Raw genomic sequence first — 20,718 nt, 5'->3', positions numbered from 1 at the left:
TGTTTGACTAAAGATATATTTATGAATGTAATCTGTTTTCAGGTTCCAAGTAGACTTCCAGTGTGGGAGTAGCATTGACCCTCGTGCAGATGTGGCCTTTCACTTCAACCCCCGCTTCAAAAGATCAGGCTGTATAGTCTGCAATACTTTGCAGCACGAGCGGTGGGGGCGCGAAGAGATTACTTACCAGATGCCAATCAAGAAAGGGCAGCCCTTTGAAATACTTGTCATGGTCTTCAATGACAAGTTTCAGGTGAGTTTTGGAGAAGACAAATAAAAACTGAATGCTTGTGGTACTTTTCTCATATATGCAGTCCTAAAGTTTGCATCTCTAAACCGTCCTTTAGATTCAGATTATTTCAACAGATTGTAATTGTATTTATATAGCGCCCTTATTACCCCTGATGAGGCGTTGAAGCGTTTTACGGCAAGTAGCACGCTACTCCGGAATCAAAGGTTAATGTTTAATCTAGTGGTTATTGTTGGTTATTGCAATTAGTCGTGTGCTCTTCACAAACAAATACATATGAAATTAATTAAGCACATTATTTTCTGCTCAGTATGGTGAAAATGTGAGATGTCCTCCTTCGTTTTTACATTTTATAAAATGCATTTGTTCTTGCGATTGTGACTTCATAATCACAATTCCAGGTCATTTACATGATCCCAGCAATTTACAGGAACGAGGAGATGGGACTCCAGCTCATCAGTTCTATAAAAAAAAAATGGACACGTTGGCAACAAAAACCAATATGGCTCACCATTCACAACTTGGCACCTGGTATCAAAATTAATGTCTACCTTCAAGAATTGTGTAGGAGGTTTTTACACCCCCACTGCTATGTTTAAAAATGGCCTCTCCCAAGCGCAAACTGTTGGAGATGGGGGCCCTCAGAGCTAATTTTCTACGTTTGACCTTGTCATGCCCCAGAATTTTTGTATACTGGCGAAAGTCCACCAGGAACTGCAGTCGACGACAATTTCAGACTTAAACGTTACCCCCATGGTAGCACGCCTAGGTTATGTCAAACATATCCCAAAACCATGCTGTAAACTTGTGGCTCTGAATCTGCTGCTGGGGAAACGTAGAATGGTCATGTCTTGGAAATCGCCGGACCCCCTAGGTATGCCCAATGGATCTGAGATGTCACCACCTGCTCTGAGCATGCAGAAAATTACAATTTACTCCTCTCCTCACCTCTAGACCTAGGGATATATGGGCTCCACTACATTCATATCTGGCTGGTTTGAACCATACAACTTAAGCCTCCATCGATTATCGTACGGCCAGTTTCCATGCTCTCACAGTGGGAATTCACTTATTGTCTTAGAGTGATCATAGGTGGCAACCTCACTGTTATATCACTGCTTGCATACGACACTATGGAACACGCAGATGGATGTCCTATGTTGTTTGAAATATACGTTTATTTTGATGATGTCCATTATCTATACCTGCCTGCATTGCTTTGATTAAAACGAAAATAAAACTTACAAAACAAAGAGTGTCACATCTTTGTCTGCTGAAAACATTTAAGTCACTTTGGGTTAAGAAGGCTATAGTGGTTGGGCAAATAGATAAGTCTGTAGGATTTGAAATCGAAGCATAGCATGATAGTAGGTGGCAGAGATATCCAGGTTAGCAGCTCAAGAATGAGCACCTTTCAGGCTCTGAGCATGATTTTTAGAGTATCTAGTGGCAGTTTCAGAGATTTTCATGAAAGGCAGTTCTGTTGGAGGGTGTTGCCCTTTTGTGAATTCTAATCTCTATTCTTGGTTTGGAGCTTAGATCGGCTGATCTAGCAATTTGATTGAGCTTTCTGGTCTTGACGAGAACTCCGGATTTGGGGGGGGTTCGAAACGCGTCGACCTTCGTGTGGCCAATAGAGTGTATTTAATATGAAAAGAATTGAAAAATTGATGGGAGTTCTTTAAACTGTTTCTTTTTTGGCCTGTAGTTTAATTGTATTTTTTGGGTATTGTTTTGTTATTGTGTAAAGAGGGCAGGGTGTAGGGCTGCTGGAATGTGTGGGGAGTGCAAGTGGTGGATGTGTGAAAAAGCATGCTAGAAAAGGTTGGATGGAATGGGTGTGAAAGTGATGTGACAGTGGATTGATGAATGCTCTATAGAGGAGATTTTTGGGGTGTGGTGAGAGGAAAAACATTTTTAATGTGATTTAATTGTGTCCATAGAATTCATACATGTGAGGATGTTTATGAATACATTCTAATTAAGTCATATGAAAACAGAGGTTTTGTGGCTACATTGTTTCATTTCATTGTGTGGCCGTTGAGAGGTGAAATTGTATATCAGTACTGGCATTCTGTTGTTTATTGGTGAGGTAGGAAGCCAGCATTTTACCAGCTCTGTTAGCTACGCTGAGTTTGAATTTATTTATCAATACCCCTGCTCGTTTACTCAGAATAATATTGTATTCATACTTCTTTTGTGTTAGTTGTTTAACAATATTATTATTTAGCGAGTTGGCAAGTATAAGCGCCAGTTGTTTGATATCCTGTTCTAGTTTCATTAGTTCTGCGTTATAGCTTTTCTTAATTTTTGTTTTGATCTCAATGAGGACCCCCCTCAGGGTTGCCTTCAATGCATCTCAGAGGGTGCTCACGTTTGTCTCTGGAATATCGTTGTATTGGAGGTACTCTGTAATTGCATCCTTGATTTTCCTTTTGTCATTGGGGTCTAATAGAACATCGTTATTAAAGCGCCACTTTTGAGCGAAGGTTTAGAATGGCTGCCAGCTAATGTGGTGCTGATACATGAGTGGTCGGACACCAGCTTGGGTGAAATATCAGTCTGGTCAATTAGTCCCTGGAGTCCGGGTGTTGAAGGTGCCAAGAATCCTTGAGGTTATACTTGGAGCATATTTTCGGAACTACGCAGTGAGATCTTGTGGTATGGTACTTGCAAGTGGATTGGCGGTCAATTATTGGGTCTAGTCGGAGATTAAAATCGCCGCCTACTATGATGATGTCTTCTTGGGGAAGGCTTTCTATTTCCTTAGATACAATTTCCCAGAAACTTCGCTCGTCTATATTTCGGTCGTATATGTTTACAACATGAATGGAGTCCTCTCCCTTTCTCAGGTATGAAACTAGTAGTCTGCCCTCCTCGTCATGAGAATACGATTCAAGGGATATGTTAGATTTATTTGCTATTAGGGTGATTATCCCTTTCTTTGTGTGGTCCGCTAGTGAGCATGAATGCGTGTCTTAACAAAAAAGAATAGCTTTCCTCCTAAAAAGGGTATTCTGTTTAGGCAACTTTTGGCCCCCCACTCTGCCTTTGTGACTCAAACCCTCTGCTTGGCATGATAAAGCAAGTAGAAATAAGGAAAAGGCAGACAACGTAGGCTGAGCACTCTTTGACTTTCTGTTCCAATTGCTGACAACTCTGATCTTTTGTCACTTAGAAAAGGCAAAGTGTGTACACTAGGTTGAAACAATAGCAGCACTAAATAACTTTAGCAGAGATTTTGTTCTGAGACTCCTATTTTTGAGTCCCTGGGTTTGATTTGTAATCGCAGTGGCCAAGTTGGCTTTGAAGATGTTTTTTGCCTCCTAACTCCATTGTAAAACAAGCATTTGCAATGCAATATGTCTCGCATTATTAAAGTTTGAGCTATTGGCATTGCTAAATAATGCAGCACCAATAGCTCAAACTTTAATAATGAAAGACCTATTGCATTGCAAATGGTTGTTCTATCAGTCAAGCCCTAATAGTATCCTGACTAGATTATCGTAATGTTCTCTTTCTGGGCCTGACATTTTATTCACTCCACAAAGTTGCACAGCTCGTGGTCTTGGATTTCTGCGCCTAGCACAAATCTCTGGCCAGCTGAGATCTCTGCACTTTCTTCCAGTGGACAAGCGCATTGTTTTCAAAACCATTGAATTTGTAGTAAAGCACTATACGGCCATAGTTCTGCTTTTAATAAATGCAAGTTCTCATGGTGTAAACCCACCAGAACGCCGTGATGTTTATCAGCTAATTTACTGCAAATCTGTAAATTAAGGAAAATTCGTAAAGGAGGGCACATCTTTGGCTTTCCCTATTGCCACCCTCTGGAATTCATCAAATTCAAAACAAAAAGCTATTCGTTTCGTTTCAACCAGTTATTTAGGAATGTATTTAAAAAAACTAAACTTGTTTAAGTACTGCAAGGGAATATGAGGGTAGAAGCATCTACATATGGCACTTCTAGGGATCTGTGCATCTGCTGTGTGACAGGGAAAGGCAAGGGTGCAAACTGGAGCAACAAATGCTGAAATCATTTAGAAGACAACTTTAATGTTGAAATGCTGGCAAAAAACTAGAATTCTTGAAATACATGCACTGTGCTTTAGATATGGGCTGGAATATAGAGCAATTATCATACACTCTAGCCGATTTCAAGCTGTGCCACAATTAATTGAGTGAGCAACCCAAGTGAAAAGTTCTGAAGCGAAGAAAAGTATGCAGACTTTTAACTCTCGCACCTACAGCCGTGTATGTAGGTTAGGTTCAGTATTAAGGGCTCACAAGATCTCACCAGGCACTCCACAGCCATTTACCGGCACAGTACGTAATTCATTCAGCTTGCTCTAACCTGTGGGCAGGGTGAAGCCAAAACATGAATTTTACGAAACTGCTCCCCCTCACCCTGCATGGCAGCCTGTGATGCCAAGCGTACATTTTCCCTCCCTCGCACCAATGAGTTTTCTGTTGCAGCGAAAACCACGTGACTGGAATTCTTGGAGGAGGTGCAGCATAAACCCTGCCTTTCTGGTCTTCCGCTGGCAGTCTTTCTGGATGTAGCCAAAGCATTTGACCGAGTATGGCACGAGGGACTGCTTTACAAACTTATCAAGCTCCAGTTTCCCAGCTACCTGGTCAAGCTACTGTCCAGCTACCTGACAAAACGGACCTTTCACGTGGCAGTGCGAGAAGAATGCTCATCGCCACGCCCAATTCTTGCTGGAGTGCCTCAGGGATCAATCCTAGGTCCATTCCTCTTCAACATATTCACAAACGACATCCCCACGGACCTAAAGAAGACTGATCTTGCGCTTTACGCAGATGATGTTGCAGTCATCTCTCAATCCTTCAGCGACAAAGAAGTGGCTAAGAACCTGGAGACACCGCTCTGCAGACTCTCCGAATGGTACAGCGACTGGCAGATCACCTTGAACACAGGCAAAACCACTGCAACATTATTTACCAGGAAGCAGAACAGGAAACACCCACAGATCCTCCTCAATGGGGACGAGGTCAAATGGGAAAACAGCAGCTCCTACCTGGGGGTGACTCTGGACTCTAAACTCAGCTGGAGAAACCACATAGAGAAGACCTGCCAGAAAGCAGCATCCAAACTGGCTGCATTATACCCACTCCTGAAGACTTAAGTCGATGCCCATGCAGAGCAAGGTGCGGGTAGTCACTGCAATAATTCGACCAAATATGACATACGCTTCACCAGTTTGGAGTGGCTGCCGCCCGCAGCTTCGGGAAGACTTACAGAGACTACAGAACAAGGCCTTACGGATTGCAGCAGGTGCACCTATGTTCACACGAACAGCAGACCTCCACAGAGACTTGGGCATTGAGATGTTGGACGATCATCTCCTCAAACTCAACAGGAAATTCTACAATGGACTGGAACAAAAAGAAAACCCACTGATCAGGAAACTTGCAGATATCTCTACAAACCCATTTGACCGCTACCCGCGTCCCATTGAAGCGCTAACCTTGCGAAACTGAACCAGCAACGCAGCATCCAAAAACTCATCACTGCCTGAAGGCAAACGCCGGCAGATACGCATAACTCATCGCTGCCCGATGGCATAATAGCCTCGGCAAGCAACTAAAACCCGCTCACTGCCTGATGGCATAATCGCCGAGCCAGGCACCCAAACCTCAACACTAACAGAAGGTTCTAGACGGGCAAAGACGAGACTCTCTGAGGAAACATGCTGACATATCTGCAAACTCTACTGACCGCTACCAGCGGCCCATCACTGAGCTGACCATGTGATACAACCTCAACTGTGACAAAGCGTCACATACCAATAAGACAACCTAAACAGCGACTACAAAATTCTAAATGAATATGGAGTAATGAGGCTACTGCCTCGGTATCCAAAAACTCATCACTGTCAGAAGGTATCTGACAGGAGAAGACATGACTCAGACGTTCCGCTGGCAGCTGTTATCTGGCTAGAGTGCATAGGCACGAATGAAGGCGGGTAAATAGCAGGCAGCCACCCACCCTGAACAAACCCTGCACTTACCCAGGCCACTCGGAAATCGATGACCCTGAAAAAAATACAAACTCAGCAGTTAGCAAAGTTTGCTGTGTTGCTGCTAAGCTGCGCTTTGCGTGCCTGGAGTAATGCAACCTCGCGGGTGCCGCGCTGAGCCAGGAAAACGCTCATTCGAATCTAAAATAAGGCGAAGCATGTTTTTGGGCGCATCTAGACCTGGTCGCATGTCGAGCAAATGGCAATTTTTTTACTGATCTGCAGATCTTCATAGGATTTTAACTGTCTGGGAGTTGTCCATGTACATGTGCTAGCAAAGCTTATATGGTGTCAGAAGAACCCAGTACATGTTGAAGTGAAATTAGGTAGTAAACTTATCTTTGTGGTAGGAGATTTTGGCGACCTTTGTGAAGAACTAGGAAGGCGAAGCTTGGTTTGTCCAACCGTGGATCATCAAGGCTGCTTCTTCAGTCAGTAAAGTTATACCTTGTTGTCAGAGGTGGTAAACACTGCTGAGAGATCTAATGGTATCATGACATATGTTTTCTCTTCTTTCCATCGAGGTAAAGAGGGTACTGATTTTTGGACCTGACTGGAAGTTGCTCAGCATGAGGCTGTGTTGCTTTCCACAGCCCACTCAGACTACATCTCTTCCTGAATACGTCAGTCCACAGGCACTCCCTGCTTAACCCAGGTCAAAATTCTACTTCGTCCTTCAGCTCTGCCTGCATTCTCTATACCCATCACAAGAGCATTAACCTTCTCATTGGCAATGCAACACTCAGCACCAGACATACATTTAGTGCAGACTGCCTCCCATTTCCACTCCCCTACGTGTCACACATTCATGATCTCTTGGATCCAACATATACATGTCACTGTGCCAAACAGTAACTAAAACACTCAAAACTAATGTAAAAGAGAAAACCGTGCACAAGCAACAACCTTTAACATGCACACAAAAACTCAACATGGAAATGCCTGCACGTGTCTAGGAAGTGCTGCGCTGGCCAGCAACATCAAAATGCCTTTTTTTTGTCCAAAGGTACATTAAATCGCAAAAAAACGTTGCTTTGCCAATGATTGTTTTAGTCTAGGAATGTTCATTTTGATCACTGCTTGCTCCCCCGCCCCCTGTGATATCTTGCTCTCCACCACCGCAGTCACCCTAGGGTTGCAATGGCATTCTTGGAGCACGACTTTCCCAGGCTTGCTCTTGCAGCTGCCCTCTTTTGATGTGTTTCCAATGCCTTCTTCACCTGTGCTCTTACAGTCCCACTTCAGCTCACTCTCACTGTCCCTATTCTGGGGACACAAGCCTGGATTGCCAGGCTGTCCCATGGGAGGTATTTTGTTGTTGAGATTTATGTAGTGGAGAAGTTCTTCTATTCAGATTAGGATTCTCTAACGTCCGAGCAGACACGTGGTACCCACCCTACCGCTAACGATTCTAATTCTGTCTTTGGGCTTTTATGGCACAACTGACCTTCCCTAGGGAAAAGTTCAACTGCAATGACCAGTTAATCTATCAGTCTAGTGATATCCTTAACAATTGCAAACTAATTTTAACATGACTCTGTTAATCCTTTCTCGCTCCACTACTTGTTACAACAACCTGTGTGCTCCTGACAGTGGCTTCCATTCTGCAGAAATTTCACTTAGAAATTAAGATGTTATGTAAAAGGTGTCGCACAGGCCAGCACACCTGACACGTCAGGACTTCAGCAGCTTGGACGGATACATAGCTGGTGATGGATCTTGGTGGTCGGAGAACAAGACAACAGCAGTAATGTTACATAAATGAAAGTAGGAATAGACTCACATTGAAACAGCCAGTGAAATCATTATAGAATACTAAAATGTATCTGATTACGACATTCTATCTGTTATTGCAGTTTTTTCCTTTAAACTGCCTCCTTTCTTGTACACTGACTGTTGCCAAGAACCGGTATCTGTATTCCGTCTGGTGTCATGTCCAATATTGCATTATTGGATGGAATCTTGCACCCTATTGCACAGTCAGCTGTTAATGTCCTTCCTTGCTCCAACCTCTGTCCTTATAATCATTGCAGTGAGGTTCTGGTGCATTTGATATTTCTGTGATGTGTTAGAGGGGAAAGCCAATGTCTATTATTCACTTCCGTTCATCTAAAACGAAAACAATCAGCCGGGTACTGCAGCCTTTAAAACAAGAATTTGTGCCTTCTTGCACAACGCGAGATATGCAGCCCTCCGTTTCGCAAGGAAAAGTAACGGCTTTTGTTGCTTCCGTGTGAAATGGATGCAAAAATAAAGAAGAAGCGCAAGCGCGCGCCACTGCGAGCCATGTGTTTCAATTATCGTGCCTGTGCACGATAATTGAAACCACGTGACAGCCTATTGGTGTCTATTACGCGCACCAAACGCGTAATAGACAATAATAGGCCATGGGCAGAGCAACGCGCCCGCCTTTGGCCAATTGCGTGCAGTCTTTCATTAAAAGACGCACGCTAAGGCCAATGAGGTAGCTGAAAAGGAAACGCACATGCAGATGCGTGTGCGATTCCCAGGTCAGCTACCCAAACCCCGTTTTTCACTTACTAAAGGTCTCGCGACCTGCGCGAAAGTCAGATGCAGTGATTAACATAAGTTAAAAGCTATTATTTTAGTGACTCAACATGAAGAGAAATAAAACAGTGCGGTTGCTCTGATGTTGGTTGCATTGTAGAAGACAAACTTTTTGAAGCCACTGTATTCTAATACGATGTTCCAGATGATGAGTGAAGTCTTTTGTGACTTTAACAGCTAATGAACATTTTATAAAAAATATCTTGTAAAGGCTCATGGATGCGTTTTCAAAGCTCAACCAAGCAAGAATTCCATATGCCATGTCTGAAAAAGCAGTTGATCACAAATTGGAGTTGTGCTCGCTCACCTCTAGTAAACATATTTCGTCTACAGACCCCCTGGACACATTTCACCGACTCCATCGCCGACCTCGCCAGCACCCACGCACTCGCCTCCACGGACTTCATCCTCCTCGGGGACCTGAACTTCCACCTCGAGAACAACAACTACGCCAAATCCTCCCCCCAGATCGACAACCTCGGCCTCAGACAACTCGTCACCGCCCCCACCCACGTCGCCGGCCACACACTCGACCCCGTCTCTCCAAAAGCACCCATGTCACCTTCAACCACACCACCAAACTCCACTGGACCGACCACCACTGCATCCATTTCACCTTCAAGAAACCTACCATGCACCACCTCACCGAACAGCTGCCCGTCGCTGCTGGAGCAAAGTCACCGAAGACCAGCTGACGGCCACCCTCGCGCCGAGCCCGCCCACCGACCCAGACGCCGTCGCCCTAAACCTCAGACATTGGATCAACAACTGCACCAACACCCTTGCCCCACTCAAGCAACCCTCCAACAATCACACCACCGAAGAGCTCCAGACCTCCAAACGTGAATGCCGGAAACTGGAGAAGAACTGGCTCCACGAACGGACACCAAACAGCCTCGCAGCCCACAAGGACTCCACTCGCAGACACCACCACCTCATCAAATTAGCCAAGAGATCTTCCTTCAAAGACCGCCTGGACAACAACGCACACAACTGCAAAGAGCTCTTCAGCATCGTGAAGGAACTCTCCAACCCCAGCGCCAGCGCCAACAACATCCCGCCCTCACAAGAACTTTACGACTCACTGGCCACCGTCTTCCACCGCAAAATCGCCGACATCCACGACAACCTCAACATCACGACCACCCGACTACGCCAGACACCACCCCCCCTGCCAACACCTCCCGCACCAACCACCTGACCTCCTGGTCCATCGTCAACGACGACGAGACACGCAAGATCATGAACTCCATCCACTCCGGTTCACCGTCCGACCCTTGCCCACACCACGTATTCAACAAAGCAGACTCCGCCATCTCACCCCAACTACGGAAGGTAATCAACATCTCCTTCGAGACAGCAACAATCCCGAAAAGCTGGAAGCACGCCGAGATCAGCGCCCTCCTCAAGAAGCCCAAGGCGGACCCCACGGACCTTAAAAACGTTCGCCCATCTGCCTTATCCCGGCGAAGGTCATCGAGAAAATCGTCAACACTCAACTGGCCTGCCACGTTGAGGACAACAACATCTTAGACCCGTCCCAGTCCGGATTCAGACGAAACCACAGCACTGAGACAGCCCTCATCGCCGCAACAGACGACATCAGGCACCAGCTAGACATCGGCGAAACAACAGCCCTCATCCTCCTGGATCTGTCAGCCGCCTTCAACACGGTCTGCCACCGCACACTAATGACACGCCTCCAAGAAGCCGGAATCCAAGAGAAGACCCTCGACTGGACCACGTCCTTCCTCTCCGGCAGAACCCAGAGCGTCCGCCTCCCGCCCTTCCGATCCGAAGCCACCGAAATCATCTGCGGCATACCCCAGGGATCATCACTCAGCCCAACACTGTTCAACATCTATATGGTCCCCCTCGCACAGGTGGCCCACCTGCACGACCTCAACATCATCTCCTATGTCGACGACACCCAGCTCATCCTCTCCCTCACCAAGGGCCCGCACACTGCCAAAACCAACTTCCACGAGGGAATGAAGGCCATCGCGGATTGGATGAGGAGCATCCGTCTGAATCTGAACTCAGACAAGACGAAGGTTCCCATCCTCGGACCCACCCCCTCCGCCTGGGACGACTCCTGGTGGCCGACAACGCTGGGAGCATCTCTGACACCCACGGACCACGCACGTACCTAGGCTTCCTCCTCGACGCCTCCCTCTCCATGTCGAAGAAGGCCAACGCCATCTCCTCCTCCTGCTACAGCACCCTCCGCATGCTTCGCAGGATCTACAAGTGGATCCCAACCGAAACAAGAAAAACCATGATACAGGCCCTCGTCAGCAGCAGGCTGGACTACGGCAACGCACTCTATGCAGGAATCCCGGCCAAACACCTACGATGACTCCAACGCATCCAAAACGCCTCCGACCGACTAAACCTCAACGTCTCCCGCCGCAACCATATCACCCCCCACCTGAGAGACCTACACTGGCTCCCCGTCGACAAGAGGATCGCCTTCAAGCTCCTCACCCACACACACAAAGCACTCCACAACACCGGACTAGCCTACCTGATCAGCAGACTCCGCTTTTACACCCCCACCCTCCAGCTCCGCTCCACGGACCTTGCCCTCGCCGCTATCCCCCGCATCCAACGAACAACCTCCGGTGGCAGATCCTTCTCCTTCCTCGCCGCAAGACCTGGAACTCCCTCCCCACCCACCTACGGCTTACCCAAGACCTGCTCAACTTCAGAAGACTCCTCAAGACCTGGCTCTTTAAGCAGTACCGGCACCCCCTCCACTCAGCGCCTTGAGACCCTCACGGGTAAGTAGAGAGCTTTACAAGTATTTTGTTTGATTGATTGATTGATACTGTTCCGCATGGAAATATACCAATATTTTCACTTACCGTCTAGCTATGGAAATCATTTACATTTTTCTATGTAAGCATCATCTTTAATAATCACCTCATCTATCTCCTATGATCATACATAGAACTCCTCATCACCCTGCCATAATAAAAAAAACAGGAAACTTTGTGGAATACTTTAGGGGAATCTCATCCCCTTTGAATTCCAGTGTACAACAAATATCAGAAGTGTTGTGTATGAAAAAATTGTTACCTGTGCCATTGCTTTAAACATCAGTTACAGTTGGAGAGCTCTGAGCATTAATAACTAGTTTTCAATGTTCTTTTTAATATACTTAGTGCATGACTCAATTTAGTCAGGTACAAATCCTTAAAACTCCGCAAACTTCTTCAGGGATAACTTGGATTAAAGTCACATTGGCAGTTCCACTAAACGTCAATAAATATACAATTTAACACAGTAATATGATGTGATATAGTAATATGATGTGACATAATGAACATAATCATAATCACCCGTCTCCCTGTTGGGAATGGAACCATGCTGCTGTGGGGTTCAGATCGCCCCCTCCAATCCCCATGCACCTGAGTGTTAATAATTTATATCTTAACCAGCTGCATTCACGTAGAAGTCTTTATTTATTTATTAAATTTTTATAACGCACAACTACCCGGAGGTGTCTCGGCGCTGTAAGACAGAGGAACGTAAGGTTGAGAAGTATACTCACTGGTTAAACAGCCATGTTTTTACCGCCTTTCTGAATGTCATGAGGGATGGGCTGGACTTGATATGAAGAGGAAGGGTATTCCATAGTCTGGTGGTCGCGACTATAAATGCTCTGTCTCCCCAAGATGATTTCTTTGTGCGTGGAGCGGTCAGGCAGCGTGCTGAGGATGAACGAAGCGTTCTGGAGAGCGTATATAGACAGAGTGCTTTTTTCAAAAATTCTGGTCCAATGTTGTTGATTGCTTTGTATGTTATAGATAGAGCCTTAAATTTTGTTCGGCACCTAATTGGTAGCCAGTGTAATTGGCGGATAACTGAAGATATGGACTTAAATTTTGGTGTACCAGAAGGTATTCTTGCTGCTGCGTTTTGGACTAGTTGTAACTTGTTTAAAACTCTCTCCTGAGCATTCAGGAAGAGACCATTACAATAATCGATCTTTGCCAAAACCAGCGTACACATAAGAGTTTTTACCGCACTGAAGGGAAGGAGAGGGAGAAGCTTCTTTACCATTCTAAGAATGTTAAATGATGCGGATACAACTGCATTCGCATGATGAATGAATGAGAGCTTATCGTCAAACATCACCCCGAGGTTCCTGACTTTCTTTACTGGTTGCGGCAGTGATCCTAGGTCGGTTGACCACCACATGGGTGACCAACTTGGTGATAAATTTCCGAAAGTCATTACCTCCGTTTTGTCGGAGTTTAGCTTTAGGGAATTTCGTGCCATCCAGGAACTAATGGTTAACATTCCCTCCAGGAAGCTGGCTGCCACTTGCAGGCCATCGTCGTGTATTGCCAACACTAGTTGGGTGTCGTCGGCATATGACGTTATTCTCATGCCTGATTTTTTAATAGTCCTAGCCAAGTCCGACACATAAATATTGAATAATGTTGGACTAATGGAGGATCCTTGTGGTGCGCCACATGGCAGAGAGAACGTTGGTGAGTAGAATTCTCCCAATTTCACTGATTGCGTGCGGTTAGCAAGAAAAGAGGTGAGTAGCATTTTAGCTTTATGTCCTATGCCCACGGCTGAGACCCGGTCGATTAGAATGGAATGATCGACAGTGTCAAAAGCCGCGGACAAGTCCAATAGGACAAGAATCGCCGCTCCTCCTTGATCTAAGATCATTCTAATTTCATCCGCCGCTTAGATCAGGGCTGTCTCCGTCCCATGACCCTTCCTAAACCCAAATTGGGACGAGTCCAAAAGATTATTCTGGTCAATATATTGAGATAATTGAGTGTTCATTATCTTTTCGACAATCTTCGAAGGGAATGGGAGGCATGCAATAGGCCTATAGTTTTTGGGTTGAGTGGGATCCAAGGTGGCCTTTTTTAAAAGAGGTTTAATAATAGCCTTTTTCCAAGTCAGAGGATATGATCCGGTATTAAACATTGCATTAAAAATGTTAGTCAGTGTAGGGGCTATGTGCTCCGGAATACGTTGTACCATTGAAGGAGGGCACGGATCCAGAGGGGAACCTGATTTTATAGAGAGAATAAGCTCTTTAACTTGTTCAGATGAGACTTGGCTGAATTCTGAGAAACCCGTAACCTGGTTATCAGCCAATCTATCTCTAGCCAGAAAATCTGGAGTAGCTTGCGTAGCAAAATTTGAGTGAATCTGCAGCACTTTATCTTCAAAGAAGTCTGCGAGAGAGTCGCAAAGTTCAGATGATACCTCTGTGACTGTGCTTGTCTGGGGATTGGATAATTTGGTTACCACCTGAAATAGCTGTTTGGTGGAATTATGAGCCAAATCTATTTGTGTTTAATAATATTTGCTTTTTTCGGCTAGGTTAAGATGTTTGTATTTAGTAAGTGAGTCCTTGTATAGATCTTTCGCATTATTGTCGTAGTTTTTTCGCCATTTTCTCTCTAAATTTCTACACCGTTGTTTTTCCAATCTTAACGCCTCTGAGAACCAAGGTGCCGAGGGGACCTTCCGGTTAGTGGAGACATTCTTAACCGGTACTGCTATGCTAAAAGCATTATCTAGCCAAGAAGAATATTCCTTGGCTGCTGTCTCCGGATCTGTTATAACTTCTTGTTGGGTAAAGGACATCGTTTTGTGCAGAAGACTGATGTCAGTATTTTTCCATGCTCGGACCTGTTTAGGGATACGCGATGTACTATGTCTTGCCTTATCTTTTGTGATTTGTAAGGTGCAAATAATTGCAGAATGATCAGTCCACGTGAGAGGTAGAACGGAAGATATTAAAATTGTAGAGTTACTCGTAAATAATCCATCCAGGATATGACCTGCCGTATGCGTAGGTGTGATCACCAGCTGCTGTAAGCCAGCTGAGAGTAAATCTGTTATTAGGGAGGAAGATTCCTTATCGTGTGCAGGTTCAAGATAAAAATTGAAATCTCCCAATATAGTGTAATTGGAAGTTCCTGCCATTGATTCCATGAGATTATGTAGATTATTTAAAAAACCCGTTCGAGGACCGGGAGGGCGATAAATCAAAATTCCTCTGAACGATTGTGTATTAGGGAAAGTAATAGAAAAGGTCATTGCTTCACAGAACGATCCCGTGATTGGCTCAGTTTTTATGGCAAATGTGTCTCGATAAATAATCGCCAGGCCCCCGCCCTTTTTTAAAGGCCTATCATGCCTAGAAACACAATAGTCTTCCGGGATAGCTGCACAAAAATCAGGGCCTGAAGAGGGATCACCCCAGGTTTCTGTTAGAAAAGCGAGATCTAACTTATGGCTAATTAGCAGTTCATGTATTTCTATTTTGTGCTTCGGGAGAGATCGCACATTAATAAGGACAAAATTAATGGGATTGGAGTTAAAATGAGTAGCATGTACACTGGGAGTTGATGCCAGTGATGTTGGGCTCACCTTAAGCAAGCAGTTTGGGCATCTGGCTGGTGTTTTATTAATAAAATCATCTAGGTTGTAACAAATACAAGCCTGATTAGTATTGGAGTTTTTTAGATCCATGAGTTGTGACTTTGTATAAGTGATGAACTTTATGGTAGATGTAGGAATATAGGGTTCAAAAAGTCCAGGGGGACCGGCACTGGGCCCTGTCGAGGCGCGCTGGCGGCGCGCCCGCTGCGCGCGTCCGCTGCGCTCTCGCGCCATTTCCTCCAATTATAGTGCCTGGGTCTGGTTGGGAGCGGAGCTGCTAGACCGCTAACCCAACCAAGATGGCGGTTCTCACTGGCCCAACCCGTAAGTGAGTCACTTAGCAATGAGGCTGTCCCCCGGAGTCTCCCTCCACAACAAACAGTCAACTAATGACTGGCGGTGGACCGAGGTGACTGCAGGGCGCCAAGTGCACTCGTGGAATCAGCAGTAAGTGTATATTAAATGTGCAAAGTAAATCAAATTCATCGCTTTTAAAATTCAAATTTCGCCGCAAAGTAGGTGTTTTAAAAAGCTGGTAAATTACCGCTGAGGCTACACTAATAACGGAGGAGCAGAGATCGTGTAGCCTGCCCTCTCGTCCTAGTCTTAATCAATTGCGCTCTTGCGCCATTTCCTCCAATTATAGTGCCTGGGTCTTGTTGGGAGCGGAGCTGCTAGACCGCTAACCCAACCAAGATGGCGGTTCTCACTGGCCCAACCCGGAAGTGAGTCACTTAGCAATGAGGCTGTCCCCCGGACTCTCCCTCCACAACAAACAGTCAACTAATGACTGGCGGTGGACCGAGGTGACTGCAGGACGCCAAGTGCACTTGTGGAATCAGCAGTAAGTGTATATTAAATGTGCAAAGTAAATAAAATTTGTCGCTTTTAAAATGCAAATTTCGCCGCAATGTAGGTGTTTTAAAAAGCTGGTAAATTACCGCTGAGGCTACACTAATAACGGAGGAGCAGAGATCGTGCAGCCTGCCCTCTCGTCCTAGTCTTAATCAATTCTGATGTTGATGCATGCAGTTATTATACTGGTAAAGAGAGTTTGGACCAACTGAACCTCAATAATGTTATGGCCCCTTGCTCCTTTCTACTGATTGCAGACTATCTGAAGTAGGATTGTCAAATGCCCTGTTGTTGCTTCACCATTCTCCTTCCCACACCACCACAGATGTGCTGTACCTAGGTGGTCTATGATTCATCTATATTCAACCCAAATATTAGGTTTTCACTGTATCATATGTAATCTCTTTTGTTTGAACTGATTATATTATATGTGACAGAAATCCTTTTTTGTGATTGGTTTCTCCCTTCCCGAAGTTGAATGTTATTTGTTTTATTTTCTCAAGCTCATTATTGTGAAGTGAATCTGAATCCGTTGAACAGCATAGTGCTTATCACTGAGTACCTTCAGGCAGATCATATACCAAAACAAAGGATTCACTATTTTTTTTAATTATTATTTCTATCAAGCTTCACTTCTGCTATTGCCTGCTATTGAGTACCTAACACCTCTTCGAGAATTGTTTGTTAAATTCATTTTTTGCGTGAAAGGAGGAATGAATGTTACAATATGCCTCAGACGTAAGTGATAATTTAGATGGTATTGCAAAAACAAATTATGACATGCATTTGTAGTGCATTACTTGCTTCATTGATATCAATCTCCTAACTGTAATACATAATAGAAGGTTATCTCAGATCGCTGTGTCTTCCAGTCTTAATCCTTTCTGGAAAATTAAGATTGCGTTGTTGCTGCACAGGTGAGAGTGATGGGTGTGGAATCATTCTTGGAAACGAGATAGGTGTAGGACCATTTTTATGATGGTTCTTTTGGTATTTTTGAGAAAGTGGGTTACTGGTTGTCAGGGTTGTGAGCCCTTGCCAAGCAGCATCCACAATCCCAGTCAAGGTAAGGCACAAGCAAACCCCAATTTAACCAGTGCTCACCCCCTGGTAGCTTGGCACAGAGCAGTCAGACTTAATTCAGAGGGAATGTGTAAAGTATTTGTGCAACACCTCAAACAGTATTAAAGTGAGAACGCTACTCAAAAGGATCAGATTAGAAAAATAGTGTTCTTTTTAATAAGTAACACAAGACCAAAATGACAAACGTCCAATCAGTAGAAGTGAAAATATGCAATTTTGAAGATTTCACTAAAAATAGTGCAAAAAGCATAAAGCGCCAACTGTGGATATCTGATTGCTCTGGACCGGGACAAAGTCACAATTTCAGGCCAACTGTGATGGAGCGCAGCCCACCTACAGGCCCCAGTTAGGCCCACTGAACAAAGTATTTTAAATCCTGGTTTGTGGAGCATTGGGAGGGTCTGTGTCGAAGATGTGTTGCTCAGCTGAAGCCATGCGTTGGTTTTGAGATGAGGCGAAGCTGCAATGCGAGGGCCTGTGTCGTCGTCGAGGATCCAGTCGTCAGGGCTTGAGATGCAAAGTCGTGTATTGAGATTGCAGCACACAGCGTGGCAATGCGTTGGCTCCGAGGAGCTGCAAGGCTGGGATGTGGAGTATGGCTTAATTGTTGAGGCTACCATTGAAGAGGTATGCAAAGGCCTGTATTGAGGATGCGGCGCACAGCAGCCGTACTGATGAGGCCTATGATGCAATGCAGGTCTTTGCGTGGGGGAAGACCCAGGCAGCGGTGGCGATGTATTGGTTCTGCTCGGGGGGTGCCATGGATCAGAGAAGATGCGTAGGTTTTGCTGGATTTACAGAGGCTGGCAGAACACCTTAGGCCCACTTCCAAGGGCCCACAACTGGGGTGGCACCACCTGCAAGGGTAGACTCACAGCTGGCAATGCCCAGGTGTTGGGTCAAAGTTGTAGGAGCCCTTTGTCCCTTGGGCTCCAGTCAGGTGGCCAGCCAACTAGCCCTTGGAGTCACTCTGAGGTCATGGGTTCAACAGATGGCAGTTCAGTTCTTCTCACTCAAGCAAGCGGGCAACAGGAACGGACAGTAGGGCAGCAGTCCTTCAGAGCCGCAGTCCACAAGAGTCGAATTCCTTTTCAGCAGCACAGCAGTCCTACCTGACGGAGTATCCACAGGTCCAGAAGTGTACTGAAGAGTTGGTGTCTGAGATCCAGCATGTATACCCAGTATGCCTTTGAAGTTGGGAGAAGCTTCTATTGGTTTCCCTTTCAAGTCCCCAGGCATCCTGCCTTCCCAGTCCTAGCTCAAGACTAATTGCAGGGGGTTAGCAGACTTTGTGTGAAGGCACGATACTAATAGCATTTAATTCACAGACCCTGGATAGAGATAGTGCCACTTTAAAAGTGACTTGCAATTAAATTAAATATGCCCATTTGGTATAAGCAATTCTACCACGTAATAAAGAAAGAGCACAAGCACTTTACGTCTGCTTAGCAGTGGTAAAGTGTACAGAGTCCTAAAGCAGTCCGCAAGTAGGAGGATTGAAGGCAAAAGGTTAGGGGGAAAGCCAAGCCAAGGATGCCAGGCCTAATAGTTTTTTCTCAGAAGATTTTGCTATTTTGTTTCTTAGGTGGTTTTTTGAGGAGCAGTGGGTGAACATTGTTTGGCTTTCGTCTGCCTTAGTTGTTTTCTAAGTAATTCCCAGTGTTGTGCTAGGTCGGCAAGGTTGGGAAATTATGTTGGCTGCTATATGTGCTGAGTGCTTGCAGAGTTGTCGCCGAGTAGTGATATGAAGACTAGTGCCGGGAGATGTAGTGTGTAGAGCTGCAGACTGCCCTGGCTGTTTGACAAGTCAATCCCAATGAGGTGAAATGAGGGATTATGGGAAAAGCCTTTGGCAGTGCTCTTCTCAGTAAAACGTGTGGAAGTTAATAACATGCATATATTATTCCATTCTGGTCTTCGTTCTATGAAGGTTAAAATGGCCTGCCAGTGAAAATGTATACTAATGTCCAAGAAATTCTACCATCTATTTTGCAGAAAAATTCAAAAAAGTATTTTGGATGTTATATGTCAGTATATCAAGCACACAAATATCATGCTATACGATATGATAGCTAAAATATCGACTACCAAAATATTGTGAAGGTAAGTATATAAACTAAGTTTTGATTCTTAACTCCACACCTTTGTATCTTGAAGATGTGTGCTTACCGTCACATATTTTGATAGAATATTTAAAACTCAATATTCTGGTAGCATACCATTTGGAAGAGTGTCCACTGGATTATGAGTTTTTTAAGGCCTTGTGGGCGAGGAATACAGTGTTATGCTGGAATTTTCCTGCATTAGGGCTCACACACTGAAGCGAAACTTCCACTGTGGCAAATCTAAGTTACCTGTCTTCCTTCGCTCGGAATTGTTTTAAAGTTTTAAAAGCGTACATATATTTAAAATCTAACCAGCTCTTTCGTGTTTTCAGATATTTATGTGAGGTGAAGAGAAAATAAATAAAGATACTCACCTTCTCCTTTTTCAGGTGGCTGCAAATGGCAAACACTTGTTAATTTACAACCACAGAATTAACTTGGATAGAGTGGACACTCTTGGAATATATGGAATGGTGAAGATTGACATGATCCGTTTGGTTACTAACACGGTAATCTTTATTTGTTTCACTTTCAGTCCACAATTTCTTCCACTCACCCGATGATTATTTCAAAGTAAACACTAAATTATAACTACAGTCTCTTCCCTGATTTCTAAAGTCTTGTCTAAACTAGCATTCATAAAAGGTGTGAGGAATGTAAAATGCAGCAATTGATATTTTTTAATTGGTTACATTAATTTCCAGGCTTTCCAATTTACATACCTCTTGAACGTTAATGAGCTAGGTTGCAAAATTATGGGAAACTATCATTGGAAACTAATACAGGGATGATGGGCATCTTTAATGTGACAACTTTTAAATAAAGCAAACTTTAACAAAGTTTTATTAAGAGTTGCCAGTGGTCCTCTGTACAACTGCCATCTCTTAAACAATTGTTTTTGTATTCACATATTTTTTATATTCACATTTTATTTACATTAAGTACCAGATACCTAATCGGTGTCCATTTGGAAAAATATTCTTCCTCCAAAAGTGGGATTTGGACATAGGAAAAGGCATTTTTAAGGTTGGAAATACCGAATACGAGCACTTGCGACCATGAAACTGCTTTGTACATCTGGCCCATATTGATGAGGGTGATACATTGGTTTACATGTTATTTCAATGTAACCCTGTCGTTAGTTTTTTCAATTCAGTTTGTGAATCCATCTCTAAAATGTTACCTCTGATAGAAAATCTGAAGTTTGCTCATCGTAATTATAAAATCGAAAGGTTGAAAATATCATTGAACTATTAATGAATGTCAGGTATTTCATATGGGGTCCGATCAGGAGTATGGTAGAGCCGTCTATTATATTTCATTATTATATGTTATTAAAGATATGTGAAGCACACTATCACCCATCAGGCCACTAGGCACTAGA

The 20,718-nt window shown here is 44.4% G+C and overlaps 1 protein-coding gene across 4 annotated transcripts in view; it reads left to right on the top strand.

Moving 5' to 3' along the window:
* Nucleotides 1–20,718, top strand: part of LGALS8 (galectin 8) — a 426,674-nt gene that overhangs the window by 251,639 nt on the left and 154,317 nt on the right. For all 4 annotated transcript variants that reach the window (XM_078648605.1, XM_078648607.1, XM_078648604.1 and 1 more), the window contains 2 exons: nucleotides 43–253; nucleotides 19,724–19,843. In XM_078648605.1, the coding sequence (XP_078504731.1) occupies nucleotides 43–253; nucleotides 19,724–19,843 (331 nt within the window). The remainder of the gene's footprint in view (nucleotides 1–42; nucleotides 254–19,723; nucleotides 19,844–20,718) is intronic.

The sequence above is a fragment of the Lissotriton helveticus genome, chromosome 6, assembly GCF_964261635.1.
Source record: "Lissotriton helveticus chromosome 6, aLisHel1.1, whole genome shotgun sequence".
In the NCBI taxonomy this organism is placed as follows: Eukaryota; Metazoa; Chordata; class Amphibia; order Caudata; family Salamandridae; genus Lissotriton; species Lissotriton helveticus.
This window is presented reverse-complemented; position numbering and strand designations above follow the sequence as displayed.